At 40.5% G+C, this 25749-nt stretch overlaps 2 protein-coding genes across 2 annotated transcripts; both read left to right on the top strand.

Moving 5' to 3' along the window:
• Positions 1-6: 6 nt before the first annotated feature.
• Positions 7-7212, top strand: rab13 (RAB13, member RAS oncogene family). The gene is made up of 8 exons (XM_084726695.1): positions 7-865; positions 1575-1635; positions 3742-3802; positions 3944-4021; positions 6120-6209; positions 6468-6533; positions 6691-6741; positions 6870-7212. The coding sequence occupies exons 1-8, from the start codon at positions 742-744 to the stop codon at positions 6939-6941; spliced, it is 603 nt and encodes a 200-aa protein (XP_084582821.1). The 5' UTR covers positions 7-741; the 3' UTR covers positions 6942-7212.
• Positions 7213-10304: 3092 nt separating this feature from the next.
• Positions 10305-25488, top strand: entrep3 (endosomal transmembrane epsin interactor 3). The gene is made up of 14 exons (XM_084726698.1): positions 10305-12744; positions 12825-12881; positions 14924-15031; positions 15170-15286; positions 15759-15866; positions 16054-16214; positions 16336-16435; positions 16553-16625; positions 17734-18031; positions 19200-19561; positions 19646-19687; positions 21748-21923; positions 22047-22193; positions 23436-25488. The coding sequence occupies exons 1-14, from the start codon at positions 12511-12513 to the stop codon at positions 23688-23690; spliced, it is 2238 nt and encodes a 745-aa protein (XP_084582824.1). The 5' UTR covers positions 10305-12510; the 3' UTR covers positions 23691-25488.
• The last annotated feature ends 261 nt before the right edge of the window (positions 25489-25749 follow it).

A 25749-nucleotide genomic window follows, 5' to 3' on the forward strand; every position in this document is an offset into this window, starting at 1 on the left:
AGCAAAATAAAATATAAAAATATGAACTATTTAAATCAGAAATATACAAATAAAAAGAGGAACACTATAAACACGAAATATAACAATAGGAACAGTATATACAACAGAATGAGACAGTTGAATTTCACTCCTGGCTTAAAACGATAATAGCTTGTGTGAGCAACTCCTCTGAAGTCGTTGGTTTCCTGATCAAATAGCGCCATCGTGTGGCCATGCTGGCCTCCAGCAGGTGGAGCCGTTACTCCCATGAAGCACTCCCACACTACGTAGCCTTTCAGCGGAGCTGGGCTCTGGGCCGACGGCTGAAGTTTTTTTTTTTTTTCGGAGGCAGGGAAAACACGTAGCCACTCCGGTACGTTTGTAAACGGAGTGATATTGACTGTTGGAGGACAACAGGATGAAAGTTGAATAGATGCGGTGATGAAGAGTGATCTGATCTGCAGCAGACAGTTTATCTAACTTTGGATGGAGGGCAGTCCAAACAGAGCTCAGAGGCACTGAGGGGGATCGGAATTTACCGGTGACAAGTCTGAGAGAGAGAGAGAGAGAGAGAGAGGAAAAAAGGAAAAGAGGATCCAACAAGTTACATGGAGTAACATTTTTAAAAAAGACATCCTACAATAACAAGCAAGATTTGAAGCCTGAAGTGGATGAAAAGCGCTTCCAGAAAAAGGACAACCCCAACTTTTCTTTCCCCTCTTTCAGTTCTGCTTTGACTTTGAAGAGGAGCTCCAATAAACCATGGCGAAAAAGTACGATTTCCTCTTCAAACTGCTGCTCATCGGGGACAGCGGGGTGGGCAAAACATGTCTGATCATCCGCTTCGCTGAGGACAACTTCAACTCCACATACATCTCCACCATCGGTAGGTCGTTTCAGCAAAATGCTAGCCTCGTAACCTTCCTACGACATGTCTGCACCAGCTCATGATTGGCCTGTGTGAAACTTTGGGACCAATGTTTGCTGACATTTCATTCTTCCTCTATTTGATGCCCAACACTGCACCAACTGGTTTCTCGGACTGCTTTCATGTCTCAACTAGTCCCTGCTCTCTCATTTCTTTTTCTGATGTGTCTCTTATCTTTTTGTCCTTTCTTTTTTCCTGTTGAATGTGTCTCTTCTCTGACCCTCTCCCCCATCTCTCCCTCAGATCTCATTCCTCTCACTTGGCTCTCAGAAGGTCCACCCACCCTCATTCCTATCTCTTTTACCATCTCTACGTTCCCAGAAGAATGGTTGGCTTTCTGGCATGCACTTTTTTTTTTTCTCTTTTTCACAGGACAGCCCCCCCTTCTCCTCTTCCTCCTCTTCCTCCTCCTCTTTGCTGTCTGTCAGCTTGTCCATCCAGCAGGAAAAATAAAAACAAAACTCAAAGACAGTGCAGGGTTTTACGTCTTTCTTTTATGTCTGAGTGCACCGAGGGGTCAAAATCACAGTGGGAATGACCATGAATCAGTCTCCACCCGTGTGTGAGGGTGACCTATATATCCTGCTATGTGGGGTGGGTGTGTTTTCAGTTCATATGAGGTATTTAACTCATTATCTGTCTTTCCTGTCTCCCTCTCGTCTCCCAGGCATTGACTTTAAAGTAAAAACCATTGAAGTGGATGGGAAGAAAGTGAAACTACAAGTCTGGTAAGAAAGAGGTGGCAGTTGGTTGTTTGTGTGGAAATGCTTTGTTTTGTAATTTCATGGGAGCAGATAACACTGAGTAATATGCTGAGTTATGTTCCTCTGGCTCATTTTCTTGAGAGGAAAGAGGAACCTCCCTCTTGTTCTCCAAATCAGGACTTTATGACAGGGTTTATTGTCCAACTGTCCATCACACGTGGCTGCCACAGAGAGTCACTTCATGTCATTTAAGGGTGTTGCTACAGCAACAGAAACTCAGCTTGTTATAGCAGCACATTAAAGGGATAGTTCGGATTAATTGAAGTGTGGTTATGTGTAGGTTGTATGTATCCATAGTCGGTGTATCACCTACAGTAGATGGCAGTCAACAGGCCCCGACTCTGGAGAAGCAGCAGGAGTACTGGTGTAGGAAGTAAAGCAATCTACAGCTGTGGACAGCAAAGCGTATTTTAGCCGCCAAAGAAAGGGCCATTTAAAAAATAAACAGTTTAAGTGCACGCTAGAATATTTTCACCACTTTATCAGACTCTTCTGGCAAAATCAGTCATTTTACCAAGAACACAGGAGATGCTGCTCTGCCGCTGCCTCAGGCAGTTTGTTTGTTTGTCTTATTGTGTGTTATTACATGGCTTTGTTAAATACTCAATTCTGATTGGTCAATGACAGCATTCTAAGGTCTGTTATTTTTGTATAGCAGGACGCTGCTATGAAGAACAGACCAATGCAATGGACACAGTTCTGATCATAGACTCATAGAATCATTTTAAAATTAATATTTTGGGTCAAATTATTGTTTTTTGTTTGTTTGTTTGTTTGTTTTTTAGAACAATGTAACACGCAGGATGGTGTACAGTGAGCAGGACACTATTGTGAAATAAAATCAGAATCATTTTAAAATTAATATTTGGTGCCACATAGATGTGTGCCTATTTTTTTATTTATTTTTTTATTTAATCATACAAATTTGACTGGGTGGTTAAAATCCATGTTTTTTTGTGGTGTGACAAACACAGAATTCATATTTATTGTTGTTTTACAAGATCCTTAAACCCTGAACCCTCACAGACTTTTGGTGAAGTCACATGTTAGTGTTTCAGCGTGAGGAGCTGCAAAGGCTCAAAATTATATAAACAGGAATGCAACAACACTTTGTGACATATCGGTGACATCTTTTAAAACATTTGTCAAATTGTATCTCAAGAAAGCCTTTTATTAATTCTAGCACATGCTTTAATGCCAACATGTTTTATCTGTTTTATTAGAAGCAGTTATCTTAATTTTTTTATTTCATTTTATGTCTGTATTATTTTAATTGCCTGATATATCTACCTCAATCCTGAAAGGTATTAATCCTGGTATTAATCAACAATGTAAAAGAATTAACACACTCAATTTACTAATTTTTGTCAAAACAGCATCATACACTTACATGTAAACTTTGAACAGTTATAGTTGCTCATGTGTTGTTGCTCACATGTTTGTTTACCATTTTTTTCCGTTGTGTGACATTACAATGCGATGAACTGTGGGTAATGCACCCAGACAAAGGCGGCAGAAAGGCAGAATTACAGAAAGCATGCATAAAGGGCTCAGAAACCATATTAAAGAGCCATCAAGGACTCACAGAGTCTGTGTCTGTGTGTCTGTGTGGACAGTGATTGGCTGGCTCAGAGCAGCCAGGTTTTGGTGATGGGAGAAGAAGAAAAGTTATCCGTGAATTTGTCCAGTGTCTTTAAATGTACAGTTTAGGTTACAGTTTGCTCATGAATAAATGCTGCTGCTCCTTAATACTCAAGAAGTTCCTGTGTCTTGCCACAGCTGTGTGTTGCTTAGCTTCTGTGCTGTTTCTCTTCTTTGCTTCTCCAAAACATTTTGACCTTTATCTATACCTACTACAGTGACTACCCATGAATACATCATTCAGCACCACTTCAAATAATCCAAGCTATCCTTTAAATGCATGGTCCTACATTCTGCTACACCTCTAACATAAACTTTTTTTTAACCACAGTTATATTTTCAAATCCTTGCTTGATATACATGCATCAGTGCGCATTTTTTACAGTGTGTTTGTGTGTGTGTGTGTGTGTGTGTGTCTGCTTTGTGCAGGGACACAGCAGGGCAGGAGAGGTTCAAGACCATTACGACAGCCTACTACAGAGGAGCCATGGTGAGCACAGGACGCCTGCAGAACAAGCAGACTGGATAATCAGGCTGACATCACTGCCGCTTTGTGCTCTCTTTGTACCTTTCACTGACTCCTTAAAATCCTCTCTCCTTTGTCTCTTTCTCTCTCTTTGCTCTGCGTCAGGGCATCATCCTGGTGTACGACATCACAGATGAGAAGTCCTTCGAAAACATTCAGAACTGGATGAAGAGCATCAAAGAAGTGAGACTGTTTCCACACAGACATGGCAAACACAACCAGAAAATACTTAAAAACAGAGCTTAGTCATTCGGATACACGTTAGTCATGAGAATGGCCCTTTAATCACTGCAACAGCAAAGCAGGGGCTATTGCACGAATGTTGATTTTGCAGGGTCAGTTCACTCTGTTACTTCTAGCTTTCACTGGACCTTCTTTCTACTGAACAATTGGGTTATTTTTGCCCACAGGTAGATTTAGTTTGCAGTAAAATCAGCAGGTCATACAAGTGACACATTTTACAAACATCACAGGTAAATACAGGTCTGATAAAAGTACCCAAGGACTAAAAAATAGAGAATAACAATCAAAAAACACTCTAATAAATAACCCAGAAAATAAATGAGCTAAAATGAATGCAGGCTAAAATGAAAAAATGAACATTGCTTTATAGGTGTCTGTGCAGTGTTGCTATGCCTTGTTCATGTGAGATGGCTGCTGGGACAAAGTTATTTCTTTACTGCTTTGTTCTGCACCTTGGGACTATAAACCTCCATCCAGAAAGAAGAAACCGAAATTAAATTGCATTTTTTTTTACCCATTATTTTCATTATCAATTAATCTGCATATCATGGATTGGGGTGGCTATGGCTCAGGAGGTAGAGCAGGCTGAGCGACTGGGGATTGTGTTCCTAATTGCTACTCCCAATCGAGAATAAATGGGGAGAGTTGTATCAGGAAGGGCATGTGGCATAAAAAGTCTATGCCAAATCAAATATGTAGATCATAAGATCAGGTTCACATGCCGGGTTGGACGGAGCCTGGTTTGCCAGCGAGACACAGATGATTTGCTGTGAACAGATGATGTGAGTCTATACGTTATATACATTACAGTTACATATTATGACTTTAACTGAGAGGGTTTATATTAAACTTTTGTTTCTATTTGATTTGGTGGGAACGCAAGGATGTGATGTAAAGGAAATTTTAATGGACATATATTCTCTGCATAGCTAAATATCTGTAGTCTTACCAACACTGATACAAAATGTGCAAATGTGTCCTTCCATAGATCTTTGTTCAATGGAAATCAGAACTGCTGTAAATTCAGACCCAGTGTCAGAAGCTGCTTCACGTTCAGTTAATTCTGTTTGTTTAGTTCAGACTTGATTTGATTGATTTATTTCAAACATTTAAAAAAAATAGAATATATTGTAGGGAAAAAAACATACAAAACAGAAACAAACAATAAATAATGAACAGACTTATAATGAGAAACATAAATTAACGTTTGATGTCCAAAACGGAGTAAGAAGAAGCAACATGTTTGTGTAGCCCTACCCCCTAATTCTAATCTGTATTAATCCATCACACATCAAACTCATTAATTCATTCAATTTCTGTAACCGCTTATTCCCGAGGGGTCGCAGGGGGGTGGAGCCTATCCCAGCTGTCACTGGGCAAGAGGCAGGGTACACATGTGCACATTTTGCAGGGCTGACATGTAGAGACAGACAACCACTCATGCTCACATTCACACCTACGGGCAATTTAGAGTCACCAATTAACCTAGCATGCATGTCTTTGGACTGTGGAGAGCCGGAGAACCCAGAGAGAACCCACGCAGACACGAGGAGAACATGCAAACTCTGCCCCAGTCAGCTGGGGGATTCGAACTCAGGACCTTCTTGCTGTGAGGCAGCAGTGCTAACCACTGCACCACCGTGCCGCCCGTACATCAAACTATTACAGAAAAATGATCTCCTCACCGTTGATCAGTCCCACATTTACGTCACTGCACTTCGTAATACTGATAACCAATGTTACCTCATATTTTCAAAAAAATTTTGAAAAATACAAATTGAGAAAACCGATAATAGTATCACCCTTAGTGTGCTTTACATTCCCTCTAATCATTTCTGTACCTTGTGAAAATAATTTCTTTGTACCTCTTATTGAATTGTCTGATATCTTTACTTTGTTTGATTTCTTGAAGCAGTGCATTCCACAAAATCACCCCACAAATTGATGTCAAGATGTCTGATTTCCTTCACTTTGATCTCTTGAAGACCAGAATGCAACTTTCCCTAATCGATTAACTGCATTCCTTTTTTTTTTCAAGAATGCATCAGCTGGCGTCAGTCGAATGTTACTAGGTAATAAATGTGACATTGAGGCCAAGCGGAAAGTTTCCAAGGAGACGGGAGAAAAGGTGAGATGACCCCAACAGAAACTTAAATACATTATGTGACACATTATCTTTTATTTTGAAAAAATGTAATTATGCAATAACTGTAGTGTTATTGAATGACTTTAGAAGTATCAGAGGGAGTGGTTGTTTGGGGAAGGATTGAGAGTGCCACGCATGTTTTTGATGTACCCACTTCACGTTTACTTAGATAAGAAGCAGGAAGTATTTATGACCCATATCCTGACCGACTGTAATCAGGTCCGTTTTTGTTGTTGACAGTTGGCAAAAGATCACGGCATCAGATTCTTTGAGACGAGTGCAAAGTCCAGCATTAACGTGGAGGAGGTGAGCTGGAACGTAACCACTAACTAAACAACTGTCTTCATATCTCATTAATGTTTATGAGCCTGTTCCTTTAGTTATGTGTTAATCTGCCACCAATATCTTCTCTTTTTTTTCTCTTCTCTCTTCGTCTCTTTGTCTATCTTTCTGTTTGCTTTAGTCTTTTCTGTCTTTGGCACGTGACATCCTACAGAAATCCAGCAAGAAACCAGTAAGTCAGAACAGACTTGTTAAAACAAATAGAGGCATTGGTTCCTCCCTGAATGTAAGTCTTTGTGTCATACTACAGTAGATGTGTCGGTAATTTCCTTTCTTTGTCTGTGTTTCCTTGTTTGACAGGGCCCCACAGGTCGAGAGGTGAAAATCACAAGCGGCACAGAGAAAAAATCCTCCAAATGTGTTCTTCTCTAGACAGGACGCTGGCCAGCACATCAGTATTACTGGGGAGAAACACAGTACAGCAGGTTTTCTGTCTCCATCTGGTGGGTTAAAATGTTAAATACACACGGGTGCTAAAAGAATGTTTTTACACCCAAACTATCAACATTCCCTTTACAGAGTGTTTATACTTTTGTTACCCAAAAAGCCAGAAAAATATTTTAACTGAAATTATGTTGAGGTGCACATTGAACGTATCTTCTGCCATATCTCATGTGATGGTCATGAAAATGTTGCAAAGTGCACATCTCTCTGGCATATCACCACATTTTCATCCCTACACCAGTCACTGCTTAATGTCTTAAAAGAAATATGTTTTTAAATTTGTTTTGGACTGGTAGCTATGTAAAAAAAAAAAAAAACACCTCATGTTAAAGTGATCGATCAGATATTTTTAAGTGAGGTTGTATAAGGTATTCATCAATAGTCAGTGTGTTATTTACAGTACATGGATGCACGAGTACTGGTACAGGAGGCTAAGCAATGTGCTGCTGTGAACTGGGTCAGCGGCAAAATGTATTTTAGCCACCTAAAAAATCAACATTAGTTTAAGTGTGTGCTATATTTGGAATATTTTCACCACTTTCCCTTGCTGTCTGACAGTCTTTTCCCATGGGAATCCGCCATTACATAAGCCAAATATTGCTCTCTTCAAAGCCACCACGCTACATTGGCAAAAACAGTAGTTTTACCTCACAGAGTTGCTGGTCTACCGCTGCCTTGATTGGTTAGTTTGTTCATATTATTATGTGGCATCTGTCTTTTAGAAGTTTAGTTTAGATTCACCAAAGTCACACAAACAAACCAATCAAGGCAGCGGCAGACAAGTAATACCTGTGATCTGTGAGGTAAATTCAGTTTTCACTTAAGGAGTCTGGTGGCTTTGGCGGTAGCGGTATTTGGCTTTGATAATGGTGGTTTTGTCAGAAAAGCTGTCTGATGGCAAAGTAAAGTTTTCAAAGATAGAATTAAAGGCTCATGGATACTTTCTGTAGACAAGTGCATAGCAAAGGGCAAGAAGGACGTAAACATTGTATCTGTAAATAAAGTTACATGCAAGTAAAGCACAGTGTACAGGACTTCTCTCTTCTCTTGCCTAAGGTAAAGTGGCAAAAAAGACTCTAAATATAGTGCAGACTAAAACTGATATTGATTTTTTTAAATGGCTAAAATATGTTTTGCTGCCGACCCTGTCCAGAGCAGTTCATTGTTAGGTTCCATGCTTGGTAATACGCTGACTATTGCTAAATACCTCATGCAACGCCACATCAAAAAAATCATAATAATCCCTTTAATGGAACCATTTCTTATGTGTGAGCACACACAGTATTAGCTTTTAAGAGCTGAGAGACAGAGGAGGAGTGTGATGGGAAGTGTTTTGATTCACACACAGTATACACTCACAGAAGGCTTCTGGTTGTTGTCATTATTGGCCAAAATGTTTGTCACTTTAATCTTAAATTCAAGGGCATCTCATAGATTCTGTTAGATGGGATAAATACTGGACAGAATTGGTAAATTATTGGAATTCAAGAATTTTTGTAATTACATTAACAGCATAAACAAGTTGACATCCCATTTTTGCAGTGCTGTACAGTTCAGTTTTCCCACATTTTAGCGGCACATAAATTTATTGCAGAGATGTCACAGACTGAAAGTTAAAAGGACAGCTCATCCCAAAATCAGAAATACATATTTTCCGTCCTCACCTGTAGTGCTTTTTATCCATCTAGACAGTTTTGGTGTGAGTTATTGGAGATATCAGCTGCTCTCGGCATTTGAAAAACTCAGCAGCAGCATCTCTTCTTTTGAATCATAATCAATAGGAACTGTTTTCCTTTTACTGAACTATACCTACCAACCGTATCACCAGACAAAAGGACACCTTGGGATGTAAACATTAATAGCGTCATCCTCACCTGAGCTGGAACCTCTCGTCCATGAGTAGATGCACGCCTCCTTCTGCACAGTGATGTGGTTAGCAGGTGTAGTTCAGTAGAAACAAATTAGTTCCTACATGAAACTGGTCACAGCAAGGTCTGTGGATTATCTTGAGGAACTGGGTCATGACTTCTGGAAAGAGACACTGCTGTTGAGTTTTTCATATGTGTTGTTTGGCCCTCTAGTTCTGCTATAGTGGAGAGAAACCACACATCAAAACAATCTCGATGGATAAATAGGACTACAGATAAGAGGGAAAATATGTATTCTTAATTCAAGTCTGAACTGTCTCTTTAAGCTTTGGATGTTGGCTAAATTTGTAGTTATGTTTCATTATGTTTATGTTGTGCTTATCCCTTCAGATTTATTTTTTTTAATAGTGTACAGTATTTTAAAGCATTCAACAGAATCTATGACAGATGTCACTGAGTACTAAAGACCCTGAGTCTCTAGCATGGACATTTTCTGGTAGAGAAGTTGAAGACATGCTCTTCATGTGAATGGATTTGTGTATGTCGAGTTGCATGGATGTGAATGTGAAACAAACACTGGCGATAAACAAGCGTTGTTGTTTTAACAGATGAACGGATTGAGAATGTGGACAGTAGGAACAGAGTTAAGTGCAATATGAGAAGATGAGTGGAGAGATGAAAGACTGGTGGATAATGCGAGTGAATGGACAGGATGTGAGGGAAGCAGCAGTCCTCACATAGCCCTCATTTTCAATTGATTGAGTGGGTCTTGCGTTTTATCTGAAGTGCCTGATGAATCTCTTGCTAAACACTATCACACATTAGCTCCACATGACATGACAGTCTCCCTGTTCAGGCAATTTCACATCATTCAACATGACTCTGATTATAGGTGCTCATCTCATCCTGACAGACATGATGCTGTGTTTCCTGTATCCACTTTTTATGCATTTCTTTCACGCTCTGTGTCTTTTTAGACCTGCCACAAAACTTTGTATCTAGTTTACAAACCTGCCGCTTGCTGAATAAAACATGAGTGTGTTGTAGTTTGAGTCTGTTTGTTGGCTGGACTATTGTTAGTCAATTTTATTTATATAACCTAAAAATCACAAATTTACCTGAAAAGGCTTTTCAGTCTATACAGCATATTACTCTGTCTATCCTTAGACATTCAGTTTGAATAAGGAGAAACAAAAAAAAAAAAAAACTTCAACGGGGGGAAAAGAAAGAAACTTCAGGGTGAGCAGAAGTAACAATAAAATACAATATGGAAAATCCGAATGACAATATTAGGTAGATAGCTTTCAAATTAGAAAAGTATACAGGTAGAAATACATTTTCTATTGTGAGAAAGGTCACTCAACTGATTTTATTGAAAAAGTTCACTTGTTCATGGGTCAGGTCGGCTTGTAATCATAGAGGAACCTCTTTTGGCGCTATATACTTTATACTCTCTATATCTTGTATGCAGGAAGTGAGGGAGAGAGAGCAGACCTGAGTCAAACCCATCTCCATCATGGTTTTCTTTTTTATTACACATCATTTACACCATGTTTTTCACCTAAATCTTCATTGTAGATCTTTTGGTCACGTTCATGTGCACAAGCACACCGTCTAAACACTGTGGTGTAACAGTGTGCGCACGCAAGTGAACAACATGTCAGGGCTTTAGGAGACTTGGATTACACCAGATGACCAGTATGTAGACATTTTGCCTTTTTTTCTTGCTGTTTTTACTGTGCTTTTTTCCATTTGGGAGATTCTGCAACGCTATTTCCCCGTGAAACTGTAGCAGTGTTTTGTGGACTAAAAAACTAAACCTGACCTTCAGTCAGCATGAGGGTGAGTAGATAATGCCTTTCATTTTTTGGTGAACCATCCCTTTAACTACACCAGAGTATTACTTAAGGTCCACCATGATTACATGTAGTCCACTATGCCCCTACACTTGTTATTTTAGTTGCTGTTTAACAAGTCAGGTTCATTACCGTTAGTAGTTTTTACTTTTATTTTTAATGAAAGACAGAAATACAGGTCAATTGAGTACTCTGGCTTACAGTTAAAGAGCAGGGGTGTCTGTGTGTCTCAAGGACACTGACAGGAAACATAATGACAGATACAGTGCTGGTTAATAGTCCTAAATTAGACCAGACACCTATGGGACACTTACTATGAGGACCCAGTGCTGCTATCTATTTTTTTTTTAACCACAATCCTCCCAGTACAGCGTCCAGTACCACGGTGATGATAGTCTATTTTTCCCCCTCATTACTGCAGCAGCGGGAGCTGGAGCCTGTCGCTGTGGCAACCGCCCCTCCCTCCCAGCATCAGCACCACTGACGGTGTGCGCGCGCTCTGCCGCATCTTCAAGTTGCCTGCACGTTGTGCTGCGTGCCTTGTCATCACGCAAGGCAGGTTTTCGGTTTGCAAACACGATACAGTCTCATCACAGAGGAGCAGAGGAGCAGAGGAGAGGACGAGAGGGCAGCGGAGGGAGGGGCCAATAAAAAAGAAGAAATACACTCACACCAGGATGGATTTAAACATGTAACCCAGACACACTGTAGGTAGGACATACACTATGTTCTGTTCATGTGGGAGGCAGTGAGCTAAACGTCCGGGACGCACGCACACACTCTCAAACACACGGGCTGAACGGGATGCCCGCGTGACTGCAGGGAGGAAAGAGGCGGCGGAGGTGGTGGAGGAGGAGGTGGAGGAGGAGGGGGCTAGGTGCGTGTGTGGACCACCGCAAAACCCCCGAGGTGGAGTTACCAAAAGATCGAAACCTGTGAGGACAGATTCATCCTGGCCTGGCTGCTATTTCTGGTGCAGTTTGAGGATCGATGGAGGATATTTATTTCCTGTTCATGTCGAGGTAATTAGTCCCGCTTCTTCCCGACCAGCCGATGTGATCTTGGCGCTTTGATCTCCGCTCTTTCTTCTCCGTGACAGCAGGATGAGGAGGTGCTAACATAAGGTCAACATAAGGAGGGGAGCGCACATGTTTGGGTTCCTCCTGACCTAACTGGACACTAACGCCTCTTGTCATCTGTGCTGAAACAAGGAGGAGATCGGCGGCTTTTCTTTGGGATGCTTTAACATCTGCGGCCTGCTCTGCTCGGGTCTCCAGTTACCGCAATGCCACTGGCGAGAGGAGGGAGGTGGAAGGCAGAGAGGATGGAGCACAAAGCAAATGTAATGCAACAATGATATGTAGGCTGCAGAAAACTCGCCTCATCTGTGTGATTTTAATGAGAGGATGACTGAGCAGCAGTGTGGTACATATAGACTGTACTCTATAGGCTGCATGGGCTGAAAGAGACACTGTATTGACTGAAGCATTCTCAGTATCATGGCTGAAACGTCAAATGAGGTGAGTACGGTGGCTGTGAGTGTGTAGTGGCTGCTCAATTCTCAACTTTCTGCTGACAAAGTTCTTGGACTCACTCTCTGAACTATAGTGCGCACCATGGGGCACTGCGCACAACCTATGGCACCTGCCAGAGGAGAGCTTGGTGCATAATTGTGACAGAGTGGAGCTCCCTCTTCTGCACTTCTACCCACACAGCTCGACCAGAGTAAGCGTGAAACCTCCTCCACATACACGTACGGGAGCTGAACATAACATGCCTTCGCCTTCAGACTCTAGCAGCGTGGCTTCAGCCTCGGGGTCTCGAGGATGGTCGGACAGCCGCAGGGGCATGTCGGGCCGAGGGCCTGGTGGAGCTCGGCTGCTCCTCTACCTAGGGCTGTGCCACCTGGGCCTAGGAGCCATGGTCCTGGCCTTCTCCTTCACCAGCATGGCCTTCACCTCCTCAGCCCGTGTGAGGCAGTCCTGTCCATTCTGGGCCGGCTTCTTTGTAAGTGTGAACCTGACTGAAAACATACAGTATCGTTACAATGAGGGGTGTTTTCTGATAAATGTGGTGTCTGTTTGCAGGTGGTGGCATCAGGGATAGTTGGAATAATCTCATGGAGGAGACCTCTGACACTGGTGGTATGTATGTTTACATAAAAGGAGCGTTCAAGTCCCTGTGGAAATGCTGGCTTACCAGCAGGGTAAACAAAGCTCCAGGTTCACTGTGTGTCAGCGAGGGCTGTGTATTAGCAACAACCTGGCAATGTGATATGTGTCACGATACATGATTCAATGTTAAGATATACTATGATACTGTAAGCAAGGTGATAAATTGCTATTTTTAAATAAAATTTTAGGAAAAAGTGTATAATATCTGAGTTAAAAGTTTACTTTTTTATGGAATCAGAACACTAACATTAGATAACAACACAGCTATGAAGTGGTCAGGAGTTTAAATCAACACAAATTTTTGCATGTGTCATGATACGGTACAATGTTGTTGAGCAACATTAATACATCATAAAACATAATATCAAGATACTTATGTGTATCAGTATTTTCTTACACCCTGAATGTCAGCTGGGTTACATTTATTTGAATTACAGCAAATTAGTCCAGGAATATGTGTTAGTAAAGCATGATATAAACTGAAGTGAAAGGTTAGAGGAAAATCTCACCACAAGGTCACGAAGCCTTTAATCATATCCTATCACAGCAGATGGAGTTTGCCCAGTTCTTAAGGAATTGTAAATGTTCAAATTCATTGAATATTTAGCATTCTCATTATAATTTTGCAGGCCTAGTGGACCACCAGGCTAATGGAAACACCAACCATGCCAAATATATATATGTATATATTTATATAGGTGTGTGTGTGTGTGTGTGTGTGTGTGTGTGTGTGTGTGTGTGTATATATATATATGTATATATATATTTATATATATATATATTTTTTTTTTTTTTCTTCAATGCCAGAAATAAGTGGTTGTAATGGTTGAGAACTCCAAATATAGACTGTGATGTTGATCTCACGTGTGTTTAACTTACATTTTTGTTCTAATTGTCTTGCAAAATTTTCACACCATGATGCCATGTTGAAATTTTTGTCCAAGCCAAGGAAGACAAAATGCAGCAAAAGAATCATGCACACTGTGTTCATGATAAGCCAATGCTTTGCTAAGGTCATAGGTTACACAGCTTATTTGTATGCAATAAATGCAGTTAAGTCATCCTCCTCCTCCTTTTGTTTTTTGAAGTCTTCGCAGACCACCAGCTGTACCATCTAACCAGAGCAGATTTTCAGTACATGCCACCAGGCCTGGAAAAATTCTATGGGAAACACTGATGTTGACCTAATCTTGAAGCCCTTTTTAGAAGGGGCCCTGGGTCACAGTCAGCTTCAATTTATTTAAAGTGCACATCACCCAGAGCGTACAAGTTGGGCTGAAAATTTTGAAAAGATATTTAATCGTGGTTATTTTGACTGATGTTGCAATTGCAATAGGATTTGCAATATTAGAGGTTATGATAATTTTTATGTCATTATTTTTATTTCGATTGAAAAACATGTTAAAATGAGTATGGTGCAGGAATCTACAATCTGAATTGTAGGACAAGACATCTCTGCTTCACGACATTCATTCATATAAGTTTTTTGACACACATATTGCCTTAAACAAATATTGCACCTTCTGCAATTTGAAAATTGCAGAAAGACATATTGCGATTTTGATACAAATTTTGATTAATTTTGCAGCCCTAGTACAATAGAAAAGAAAAACCCACAATATTACACATAAAAGTATGCACACATACAACGTGTTCTAACACACATACACTGGTAATAATTTTAGGACTACAAGGTTTAGGTTAATAATATTAAAAACCGATAGAAGACTTTAACAGGGTTGGGGTAGCTATTTGCCAAGGAAGAAAAAACAGTGATTTTGTAGTGTGGTAAAATGTTTGTCTACCTTTACATGAACAATACTAGTTTATACTGAGCTTGATGACATGGAGGGCAAAAGATGCAAAGTTTTTCAGTCCCTCCAAAATGTTTATCAGTGAAACTACCTGCTATAGTCTGTGTAAAACTGTGTAAAACTCTGCACACACTTGGCACACATTTTGACACCCTGCTCTAAATCCAGACATGGTTCTCTGTGTGTCCTCCTCCACAGGTGTCACTGTTCATGCTGCTGTCTGCAGTGTGTGTGATCCTCAGTCTGGCCGGCTCAATGCTCTCCTGTCAGAACGCACAGATGGTCAAATCCATGCTCACCTGCCAGGTACACAACATTATGCAAGTGTTGTCTTCTGCCTCATGCTGAAATGCCCTTCCAGCCAGATGCACAGGGAACGTGCCAGGAATAACTGTGAATATGTTTTTACCGTGCTTCACACCACTCCTGTGCATGTGTGTGTAGGTGGAGAATGGTCTGTGTGTGTGCTGCGCGCCCACACACTCCTGCTCCATCACAGAGGAGGAGACCCTGGTTCTCTACCTGAACGCTGACTGTCACTCAGTCAGACATCAGCTCAAGGTGGGTGGGATGTGTCTCTATACTGGAAACATAAATAATCATTTTATCACCCAAGTTAATTACAGGAAAGGTTCACGTTTCTACAAATCTGTCTTAAAACAACAGTCAGGTGCCCACATGAACATTGAGACAGGTTTTGCTCACTGTAAACAGCCTTACTGTTCATACTGGACATTAGTATATATTCGGCAAAAATATATTCGAAAGTTTACCTAACGCTAATATGAGGCTTCAGCCATCTGAGTTAGAGGCAAGTGGATTTCTTACAAAGTTAGAATGTTTTTAGTACAATTTTAGGCATTTCCTGACTATCAATGAGCACTTCATAGAACCTCATTTCAAATAATCCAAACTATCCCTGTAAGACAGACTTTAAAAATTGTGAACTTACCCTTTAAATATGACATTCCTACCAGTAAAATGCTGACTGTGTTGAAAGATTTAGATTTTCTGAATATGTATTTCTCGACAGGACCTTTTGTTCAGCGCCTGTGGTCTCAGCATTCTCTCCACCATCATCTGTACTCTGTCCACTGTGACCTGCAGTATCCACATATTCTCTCTGGACCTGGTGCACCTGGTGAGTGCACACACAGCACATTTTACACCAGACGGGCCTTTTTTTTCCCCCCAAAGTGACAAGTACCCAGCTGCAAATTACACTGCTGCATTTGAGGATTAGGTTTTACATTTGAAAACACTTTGTACAAATGCTGAAGCCCATTACATCTATTTTGTTGTATGTGTTTGCCATTCTCTCTGCCTAGCTGGCCCCACATCGCTCTCGTTCAGTCAACCCAGAATGCACCACTCCTCAGGACGCCTTCCTGACCAACATCATGGACTTTGAGGAGTTTGTCCCACCCATCCCTCCACCCCCCTACTATCCTCCTGAGTACACCTGCAGCTCTGAAACAGATGCACAAAGGTATCACACAGGCACTTAATAAGCATTATTATACATCTCTCTTTATATATATGTATATATGTTTGTATATACAGGATATAGTGTGAAAGGAAATGATTCATTTGTTTGTGTTAATGTCTAGCATCACTTACAATGGCTCCATGGAGAGCCCTGTTCCTCTCTACCCCACTGACTGCCCCCCTCCTTATGAAGCTGTGATGGGACAAAGAGCTGCAAGCCAGGTGAGTGTGTGCGTGCGCGTGTGTGTGTGTGTGTGTGTGTGTGTATGTATCTGTGTGTCTGTCTGGGTTTTATGTCTCCACTGCCTGTACTGATCCTTGTCTGTTTTTACTGTGAAGGCAACAGTTTATGACCAACACGGCACTGAGCTGTCTGGAGAGAGAGGAACCTCTACTGCCTTCAGTGGAGAAGGTGAGAAACCATCATATGTCGTTACAGATTCAGAATCAGAATCAGATTTATTGGCCAACGCAAACAAGGAGTTTGGCTCATTTTTAAGTTGCTCCCAGTGTTACATACAGAACAATTAACAGGAAGATAGAAATAGACACACAACTGAACAACAAGGATGACAAAGCTGAACAAAGATAGATAGATAGATAGATAAAAATAATGATAATAACTTTTAAAAGTTGTTTTAAAAACTTTTGTAATGTGCTTTGACAGATAAGGAAAGACAAGGTAATCAGAAAGCAATATAACAGAAGGCAGACAGTAAGGCCAAAGGCAGGAGGAAATTAAAATAAGGCAAAATAAAGTTAAAACAAGAAGACAGAAAAATAAATGACAATATAAATAAATAAACACAATTAGCACTATTAAAACAAATTAAAGCAATAAATAAAAACAAAAAGCAATTAAAAAAACAATAAAAGCAATAAAAAGCAATCAAAAGATGACATCACATAAAAGCAAGTCAATAAATATGGGTTTTAAGAAGGAATTTAAAAGATGTCACTGACTTAAACTAAACATAGAGCTCTTATATAATTATAAGTAGGTCAAAAATGTGTAAATATATATAAAAAAAAAAGCAACAATAACCAGCAACACACAATGGCAAATTAAGTGTTTCTATGAATTGTAAACATTGCAATACAAATAGGAATACATATGGAATGGATAATGTAATAGATTACTTTATATATGTTAAGTGGGAAGTTATGTGTAAGTATATGCATCTATAAATGTCTACATACACCATGCAGGATTTATATTTGACAATCATAAACGAGAGCACAACACCGAGGCTACCATCTGTTATATTATACTCATAATTATATAATTATATTCAAGAATTAATCAACTGAAAATTATTTTGAGAAAATGTTATAACTGATTTATCCTGTAACAGTCCAGACATTTCCTGGTTCTCAGCTGTGAGGATTTACTGGTTTCTGAGATATTGTTATGGATCAATTGACAAACCTCCAAAATTATTAATATATTTAATGGTAATGAAAGCAACTGTTAGTTATATACCATTATAATTAATAAAAGATCACCTTTTTTTGGTTAGTGTCCATGGACAGTGGATCTCTGCTGATGTCAGAGATCGTGGACATCCCTGATGATTCCTCTCCGTCTGAGGACTCCTGTCTGATGGAGGTTGGGTTGAGGAACCAGGGGGAGAGGGGCAACAGGGCCGCCAGCGAGGGGGGAGACGGAGGAGACGGCGGGGACTACATCAGCTTCCGTGGTCCCCTGTCTCAGACACCAGAGAGTCCACTGGCAGGAGGACCGAGAGCCAGGCGCTTCATCAGAGGAGAGAGGTCCAACTCCTGCTCCTCACCCAGCACAGCGACCACCACGTACAGGTGAGGACCACTGACTGTACATGTTTATGTAAGTCGAGGACACACTGAGACAATGTAAAGGAATAGTTTGGATTATTTGAAGTGGGGCTGTATGAGGTACATCAATAGTCAGTGTGCTACTACAGTAGATGGTTGTCAGCACAGCCCCAGTTTGGAGAAGCAGCGGATGTACACATGTAGGAAGCTAACTGTCAATTCAACATATTCACATGGCAAGAAGTGGTTGAATGCTAACATTAGTTGTGGTCTAACCGTAGCTAATGGCTTTAGCTTTGAAATATGGCCCCATGTCCATCCAGATTTTCACTATCTATTGTCTTTTCGGTTGCTGATCCAGTGTAATGATAACATTTTTCAGATTTTCTACATTGACTTACAACCTGGAGCACAGTAATATGACTTTATCCTTTCGGTAGAGCATTTTTCACCCTGAGCATGAGATCAGAGGAAAATGGCTGCCGTGTGAATATGGTGAATGTACTGCTCTGAACGGAATAAGAACCTGCCTATTAGAAAGACGTTTTTCGACGGACAGACTCCACTATGTAAGCCAAATATGTTTGCTTTTAAAACACTGAAATCACACAAAACACCATCTAACTAACTAGTCAAGGCAGTGCTAGACCAGTATCTCCTGTGTATTGCAACATAAAATGACTGATTTTGCCTGTGGAATTTGGTTGAGTGAGCGAGAGATATATTTAGTTTGTATAACAACAGTTTCCTGTCTAAAAAAAGGCCGTCTAATGACAAAGTAAAGTGGTGAAAATAATCTAAATATAGCGTACACTTAAACTGATATTGATTTTTTTAAGTGGCCAGTTTTTGCTGTTGACCCTATCCAGTGCAGTACATTACTTAGCTTACATGCTGGTAATCCTCTTTGCTTCTCTAAACTGCAGGCATGCTGGCCACCATCTACTTTTAGAAGTATACTATTAAATATCACATACAACCCTACTTCAAATAACCCAAACTAGCCCTTTAATAATGTAAGGGCTCCACAGTTGATGGTGTTGTGTAGTAATATTGGTATTGGTAGAGAATTTTAAGTCTTCTAGTGCAGAATTATTTTAATATAAACTAATTTTAATATGTAAATCGATGACCTATTAAGTCGAGCCACAGACAGAAATATTATTTTGTGCTCTCCTGTGTCGTCCTGCAGGTCTCCAGTGTTGCGTCGCCAGGCCATGCTGGCTAGCAGCTGTTCCCAGCTCGAAGCAATAGGTGGTTCTGCATCTCAACAGCGATCCACTATCCCAGAGTTTAGAGTTCACCCCTCCACTCCCTCACACCAAGGAGCTGCCCGAAACTCCTCCGTTCCTCCCACCTCATCCTCCTCAGCTGCCAGTGAGCAGGGTGGTGGGCAGGGAAATGGGCTGCCCGTCCCAGGACTACCGTTGTACCTTCGACGGAGAGCTGGGAAGAATGAGAAGGATGGAGATGGTGTCAGGCGGGGTAGTGAAGGGCTCCTGCGTCTTGTGAGATCGCACAGTGAGCCAGGCATCGGCTCCTCGACTGATACGGGTAAGTCAGATACGAACATGAATGCTTCTCTTTATATTATTATTTCAGTGTCCATAACCTGTCCTTGTGTCTCCTCTCCTGTAGTTGACTTTGGCTCTGGAGGCAGCAAAGCGTCTACAGACACAGGTAAGAGTCAGCACCACCTCTCTCTTCTTTTCTGTGTCTTTTCACATTCAACCATCGAGGTCAAGGGGAAAAAAATCGAAAGAAAAACACCTCTAAGTTGTTTTGATGAGACACAATTCCACACATTTGCACCTAATGGCCATCATTTATCAAACCCTCTTAGAAATTAATGCAGATTTAAACACCGGAGGAGACGTGCAGATCTGTCCCGATGTGCGTGTGATTTATGAACCTCCGCCACAACATCTAAATTAGCACTGATTTGATTACCGATTGATAAATTAGATTCTGCTGTGGAAACATTAATGTGTCCCACCAGTTCCTCATTTACATATTATTTTCCAACGATACATCCTGATTTATGAATGTTGGATTAGGTCATGGAGCATACCAAAAGATCTGCAGTGGTTACTGGGCTTCACCGTAGGAATTAGCCAATATGAACATGCATTTGTGAGAGTTTGAGTAGCCTACTTTATACTTTTTATGGTAGAGGTATAGTATCAGCTGTTACACAAACACAACACAAATTCGTATGCTTATATTTGTTTTTGCAACGCATGTTGACAATCTGGTATATTATGTCATTTTAAGTGTTTCTGTGTAGATGTACAGTAAAAAATCTTATCACTCGTATCACTCTATTAATATTTATTTTTATTTACTAATAGCAAATAAATTTTAATTTGAATAATTCAAGTTAAATGTCACTGTAAAATTACAGGCGCAACACACCCGTTTTAACCAGAATACTAAGAATAATCAGCTGTTACCCCAGATAACATTTTGATTAGTAACAGTAATTTAATTACATTTAACTGTAACAGATTAGAATTATATTTATTTTGTAATTTAATTACATGTATCTTGTTAAATGTAACTACTTACTCCCCAACACTGGTAGTAGGTAAACCTTGTTTTGGCCCCTACTGGCCAGTTAAGTGGAGTGAGTCAGCACTCAGTATATGTTATTTATAGGTTTTATGTAGGTTTTTCTTGGTTTTCCAAAAATTGTGAATCGCACAGTCATAAATGTCCACAAAAACATTTTGGCTTATGGGTCCAGTAGTATAGTAGTACAAGTTCCAGGTCACTCATACATGCAAACACGCGACCAATCACGTGATAAAAATAAGATAATTGAACTGAAAACAGTTTTGTTGTTGAGGATTCCTGATTAAAGGCGTCCCAGATCCAGTCATAATCATCCATGTTGTCCATATGTGGAAAATGGACTTCAAAGTTAAAAAATGTACTGACAATATTAGAATAATGTACTTAGTTACTTTGTTACTTTTGAATTACATCAGTATAAAATATACTGAAATAGTTTAGCCAATCAGAATGCTTTATGTTCCTTGTTGGGTTTATTAGTTTGTCCAACTATCTTCCATTATTGTGTACAATTTATTGATTGTTTGATTTAAAGACAAAAAGGGCATACCTTTAACCCAGTGAAGCATTTTTTCGTGATAATGAATTGGTAACTGTAAGATTATTTGGATTCACTTGAGACTTGTGTGGTGTTGTGATCATTCATAAGTTTTGTAATAGCTGTATACTGCAATGATAATGCATGGTTGTCACAAAACCCCAGGGCACACCATTTGGAAACCACTAACTCTTTTGTATAATGTTGTCAAGGTTAAGTCAGAAAAGTAGGGAGTCTGTTGTCAAATTTGTGTTGACAGATTTAGTTAGTCTCCTTGCCATGAAGCTCTGTATGGGAGAGCTGTCATTTTGTTTCCTTCTTTTCCCTCACTTTTATATAGTTAAGGAGTTAGGTATTGGTAGAGCATTGTATTTTTTTTTTCGTGTGTGTAGTTTCTTCAGTACTGTGTTTTTATTTACAATCAGGGCTGGTTGATTTGTAATGTGGGCCTCCTTGAAATTCAATTTAAACCTCTATGCTTTGCAATACAAGGACGCTTCTGATATTTTTCATCTAGTTTAATGTTCCTCCTCTCACCTTTAGACCAATTTGAGGTTGGAACAGTATTACAACTTGATAAACGAGAGCCAAAACCGTTCCCTATTTTTTCTGACTCCATCTCTCATAGGTCCCTCCTCTGAGGCATATCTGTTGCACCGCACCACTTTGCCTCCTGCTGCAGCTCTACCAAGGAAAGGCAGCATGAAATCTGCAGCCACAGGGGTGCAGGTCCCCTCCAAACCTCCGCCCACCTCCCCTCTGCGTTTACCTAAAGACTGCCACCGTTCCCTGGGAGACCTTAAGGTTAGTCTGAACACTGTTGATAGAAGATATAGAAGTAACAAACACTTCTCATGTAAGTCTATGACTATTTTTGTCTGACTTATGTCACCCTCCCCTTCACTGATCTTTGTACCTTTCTTTCAGGTGACTCGGGGTCTGGTGGCTCGCTTCCTGCAGCGCTCCAAACGCAACCTGTCACCCTCCTCCGAGCATGCTGGGAACACAGGGCAGGGTCCTAAGAGGAGGAGTGGCACTGAGGGCACTGCCACCAACCATCTGCCCTTGGAACAAGTATGACAACAGCTTCTGATTAGGCTAATTTATTACATGGCTTTGTTAAATGCTCGATTATGATTGGTCTGCTATTTCTTTACAGCAGACCGTTGCTATGTTTAACAGACTGTGATGTGATGGATGCAGTTCTAATCATAGACTCTAGAGGAGCAATAGGATGATTTTTAAATCCATAAAATCATTTTAAAATTACATTTTGTGTCAAATCCTAGACTTTTCTTTCAGATAACCATGTAATATGCGGGATGTACAATGAGCAGATCACTATTTTGAAATAAACTCCAACAGATTAATTCAAGACCCCTCCACTCTGCATCAGAATCCTGCATCATCCTGTCAGGGTTTATTTCTCAATAATGACCAGCTCACTGTACCTTATCCCTCACTTCCTAAGTCCCGCCCCTTTTCCCTCTGTGCTCCAATAATAGTTGAGCAAGCTTGGTACCCTACTCACCGTTCTCCTCTTCGAGGGCTTTTCACACTGCACTTAACCTCAGGCTAAGACAGCTTTCACACTGGCACCAAAGTGGGCTAATCCAGATTTTAGCCTACAGCTTGCTGTAAGGTGACCACATTTGTACTGGTGTATGATGTATTTGGACCATGAAAGCTGTTGTACTGTAATAAACTATGGTGCAGGTAACTAGGCTAGGGGTCTACAACCTTTACTCTCAAAAGACATATTTTGCTAAAAAAAAGAAAAGAAAGAAAAGTAGAGAGCCACATGTGGCTGCGGAGCTGCAGGTTGCAGACCCCTGGATAAACTTTAATTTAATATTAAGATACTTCAAAGTCTCCTGTTCAGGTGAGGTCGCAGAACAATTATAAGATATGTCAATAAAACAAAGCTTCTTTTTTTTTAACTAGATGTGAATTCATACTAACGTGTCAAAATTGTTAATCAAAAACACATAAAATTTCATTATTGTGTATGGGGATTTCTGGTTTTCTATCCCCCAAAAGGGAATGCAGCCTGGCATTTTTGCCAAGTACCCATATGTACCAGTCTGATGTAACTAGCTAACAAGCTTGCTAATGATTAATGTATATTAGCTAGCTAGTTAACTACCACTTTGTTACCATTACCTAATTTTTGCTTGTCTAAGTACAGAAAACAGGAAAGATTTAAGTAGAGCAAGGTTTCAGAAGGGGCGGGACATAAAGAGTGGCAATAGTTCAGTTCTGCAATTAATGCCGTCTGATCTTTGTCTAAATTTCTGCTGATAAAATCATCCTCAGGTGTTTCTGACCCCTTGGAACACCAGCCGAGTACCCCCCAACCATCACCCCCATCACCCTCATCGCCGTGGACACCACCATTCCCATAGTGACAGTCGACACAACCGGCACCCTGGCAGTCGGGTGCCAGAGGGGATCCACCTGCGCAGCTGTGGAGATTTAAGCTCTTCCTCCTCTGCATCGCTACGTCGGCTGGTGACACCCCATCCACCGCATGGGTCATCAGGAGCGCTCTACTCAGAGTCTGCACTGTGAGGAGGAGAGGAGGGTGAAGGAGGGATGGAGGAAGAAAACAGGAGGCATGCGAGCTGATAGGGCAGTTTAGTGGCAGCATAAAGGTGGTCCCTCCTTTTCCTCTTCGTCATCTCCGTTTCCTGAAGCCAACTGTGCAAATGGCCTTATTCAGTGGTGCTCTTTATCACTCTGAACGTCAGCCTGGAGCTCACGCTGTTTAACTGCTCAACACCAGTGAAACAGTCCCTGGATGCTTATTTCTGGGCAGCGTCAGAACAGAATAACTCCAAAACTGGCTGAGACAACCAACCAGAAGCATCCACTTTGCTATATTCTCCTCTCGCTCTCTCAATACTCATCTGGACACATCTGTTCCTCAAGACTGGAGAAAGGCCTCAACTAGCACTCATTGCTACAATCAATTACTCACATGTACGTTCAGTCAGTTACATAATTATGGGTTGCAATATTGCTTCTGGCCCTTTTGTACATTGCTATTCATCCACAGGATCGCTCAGGTGAGGTGATCATGAAAACCCTTATTTTGTCTTCCATTGATTAAAAGGAAAATGCATCTCAATAAATAAACATATAGTTAGCTGAGTACAATGTAAGATAAACAGATGAGGTTGCACATGAGGACAAATCATATTCTCACATGGAACACCCTTTACTGAGTTGCTAATTTTGTCTTTCTTCTTTTTTGCAATTCAAATTCACACTTTTCTCCATGCTTTTCCACCTCCACATTGGCCTTCAAAGAAAAAAAAGGCAGCCAGCATTTTTAACATCGACATTACTGCACGCCACAGACACATGCTCAGCCTTTGAAATGTATTATCTGTGGGTGGCCCCTGGACACGGTGGTTTGATTTGCATATGTGCATGTTTTTGCTACAGCCTCCCAAATACAGCAGGAACCTTGTGCATTCGATCCTGACCGTCTGTGTAACTAAGTAACATGTCCTCAGAATGTCTTTATCTGCATGTTTTGACAATGCTTCTTACCTTTTTTTCTTCTTGCACCCAAGACCTATGATAGTAGCCATTTGAAATGTGTTTGTGTTCATAGATAGCTGGAGTTGAAGGTGAGAGACAAAGATGTGCACTGCTCCCAAAGTTTTCTGCCAGATGGCTCCAAAGACGCCTCTGCATCCTAATTTGATTTTGATAGGATTTAAAAATGTTTCAAGTGCACAGGCATATCTGATCCTGTAAGATGAAGAGGTGTAAATTGCACTGTGACTCAGATGACATTAAGAGTCTGTTGCAATAAATATACAGACAAATTTGTTACGAGGCTGGCACAGGTTCACTTGTGGATGGGTGGCTAAATGAAAAAAGCTGCTGACAGTCTAGTGACAGTGAACATACGAAGGGTCTGGCAGCTGGATTCTGCATTTTGAAGTGTATCAATATTTGTGTCAGATTGGAGTTGTTTTCTTTTTTTGGAAAGTCTTTTTGGTGTGCTCACTAAGTGATGATATTGACTCCATATCAGTGAAGGCACATTTTGGATACACTCATAAGTATGTAACTAATTTTAAAGATTTACACGCATACACACTCCCCTATTAAGGCACTGAGCTGTATTTCTACCTCCTGTCTTGCATAAAACATTATTTATTTGAATAAATGTATATCTGTATGGCAGGCTTAACAGGATAGAGCCTTGAACCCTGAATAATAAATGTATCTAAATATGACACCTATTCCAGATTTTAAATGCAGTGTCAATGGCAAAACTTTCAATGCAAGTTATGTATTTCAAAAATATGAAATAAATGATAGACATCAAATAAAATACCTGTTGATGTTGTATACATATTATTTTATTTTATTTTATTTTGTTGTTTTAGGCTCTGTTTGGTCCCTCCTCTATGACCTACTCTATAATTCCATTAGTTGAAGCTCATCCCCAGCTTCACTGATGATCTCCCCACTCCACTTAAACCCCGCCTCTTCTCAAATCTTATTTGTCAGTTATTGTGAAAGCCCATCCTGGTTCGATGCCACCGCCCAATCAAAACGTTCAATGTCAAATGGAGCCTTCGAAATCCACGCCCATACACACCACTCG

Source organism: Lutjanus erythropterus, chromosome 9, assembly GCF_056507025.1.
Source record: "Lutjanus erythropterus isolate fLutEry1 chromosome 9, fLutEry1.hap2, whole genome shotgun sequence".
Lineage (NCBI taxonomy): Eukaryota > Metazoa > Chordata > Actinopteri > Lutjaniformes > Lutjanidae > Lutjanus > Lutjanus erythropterus.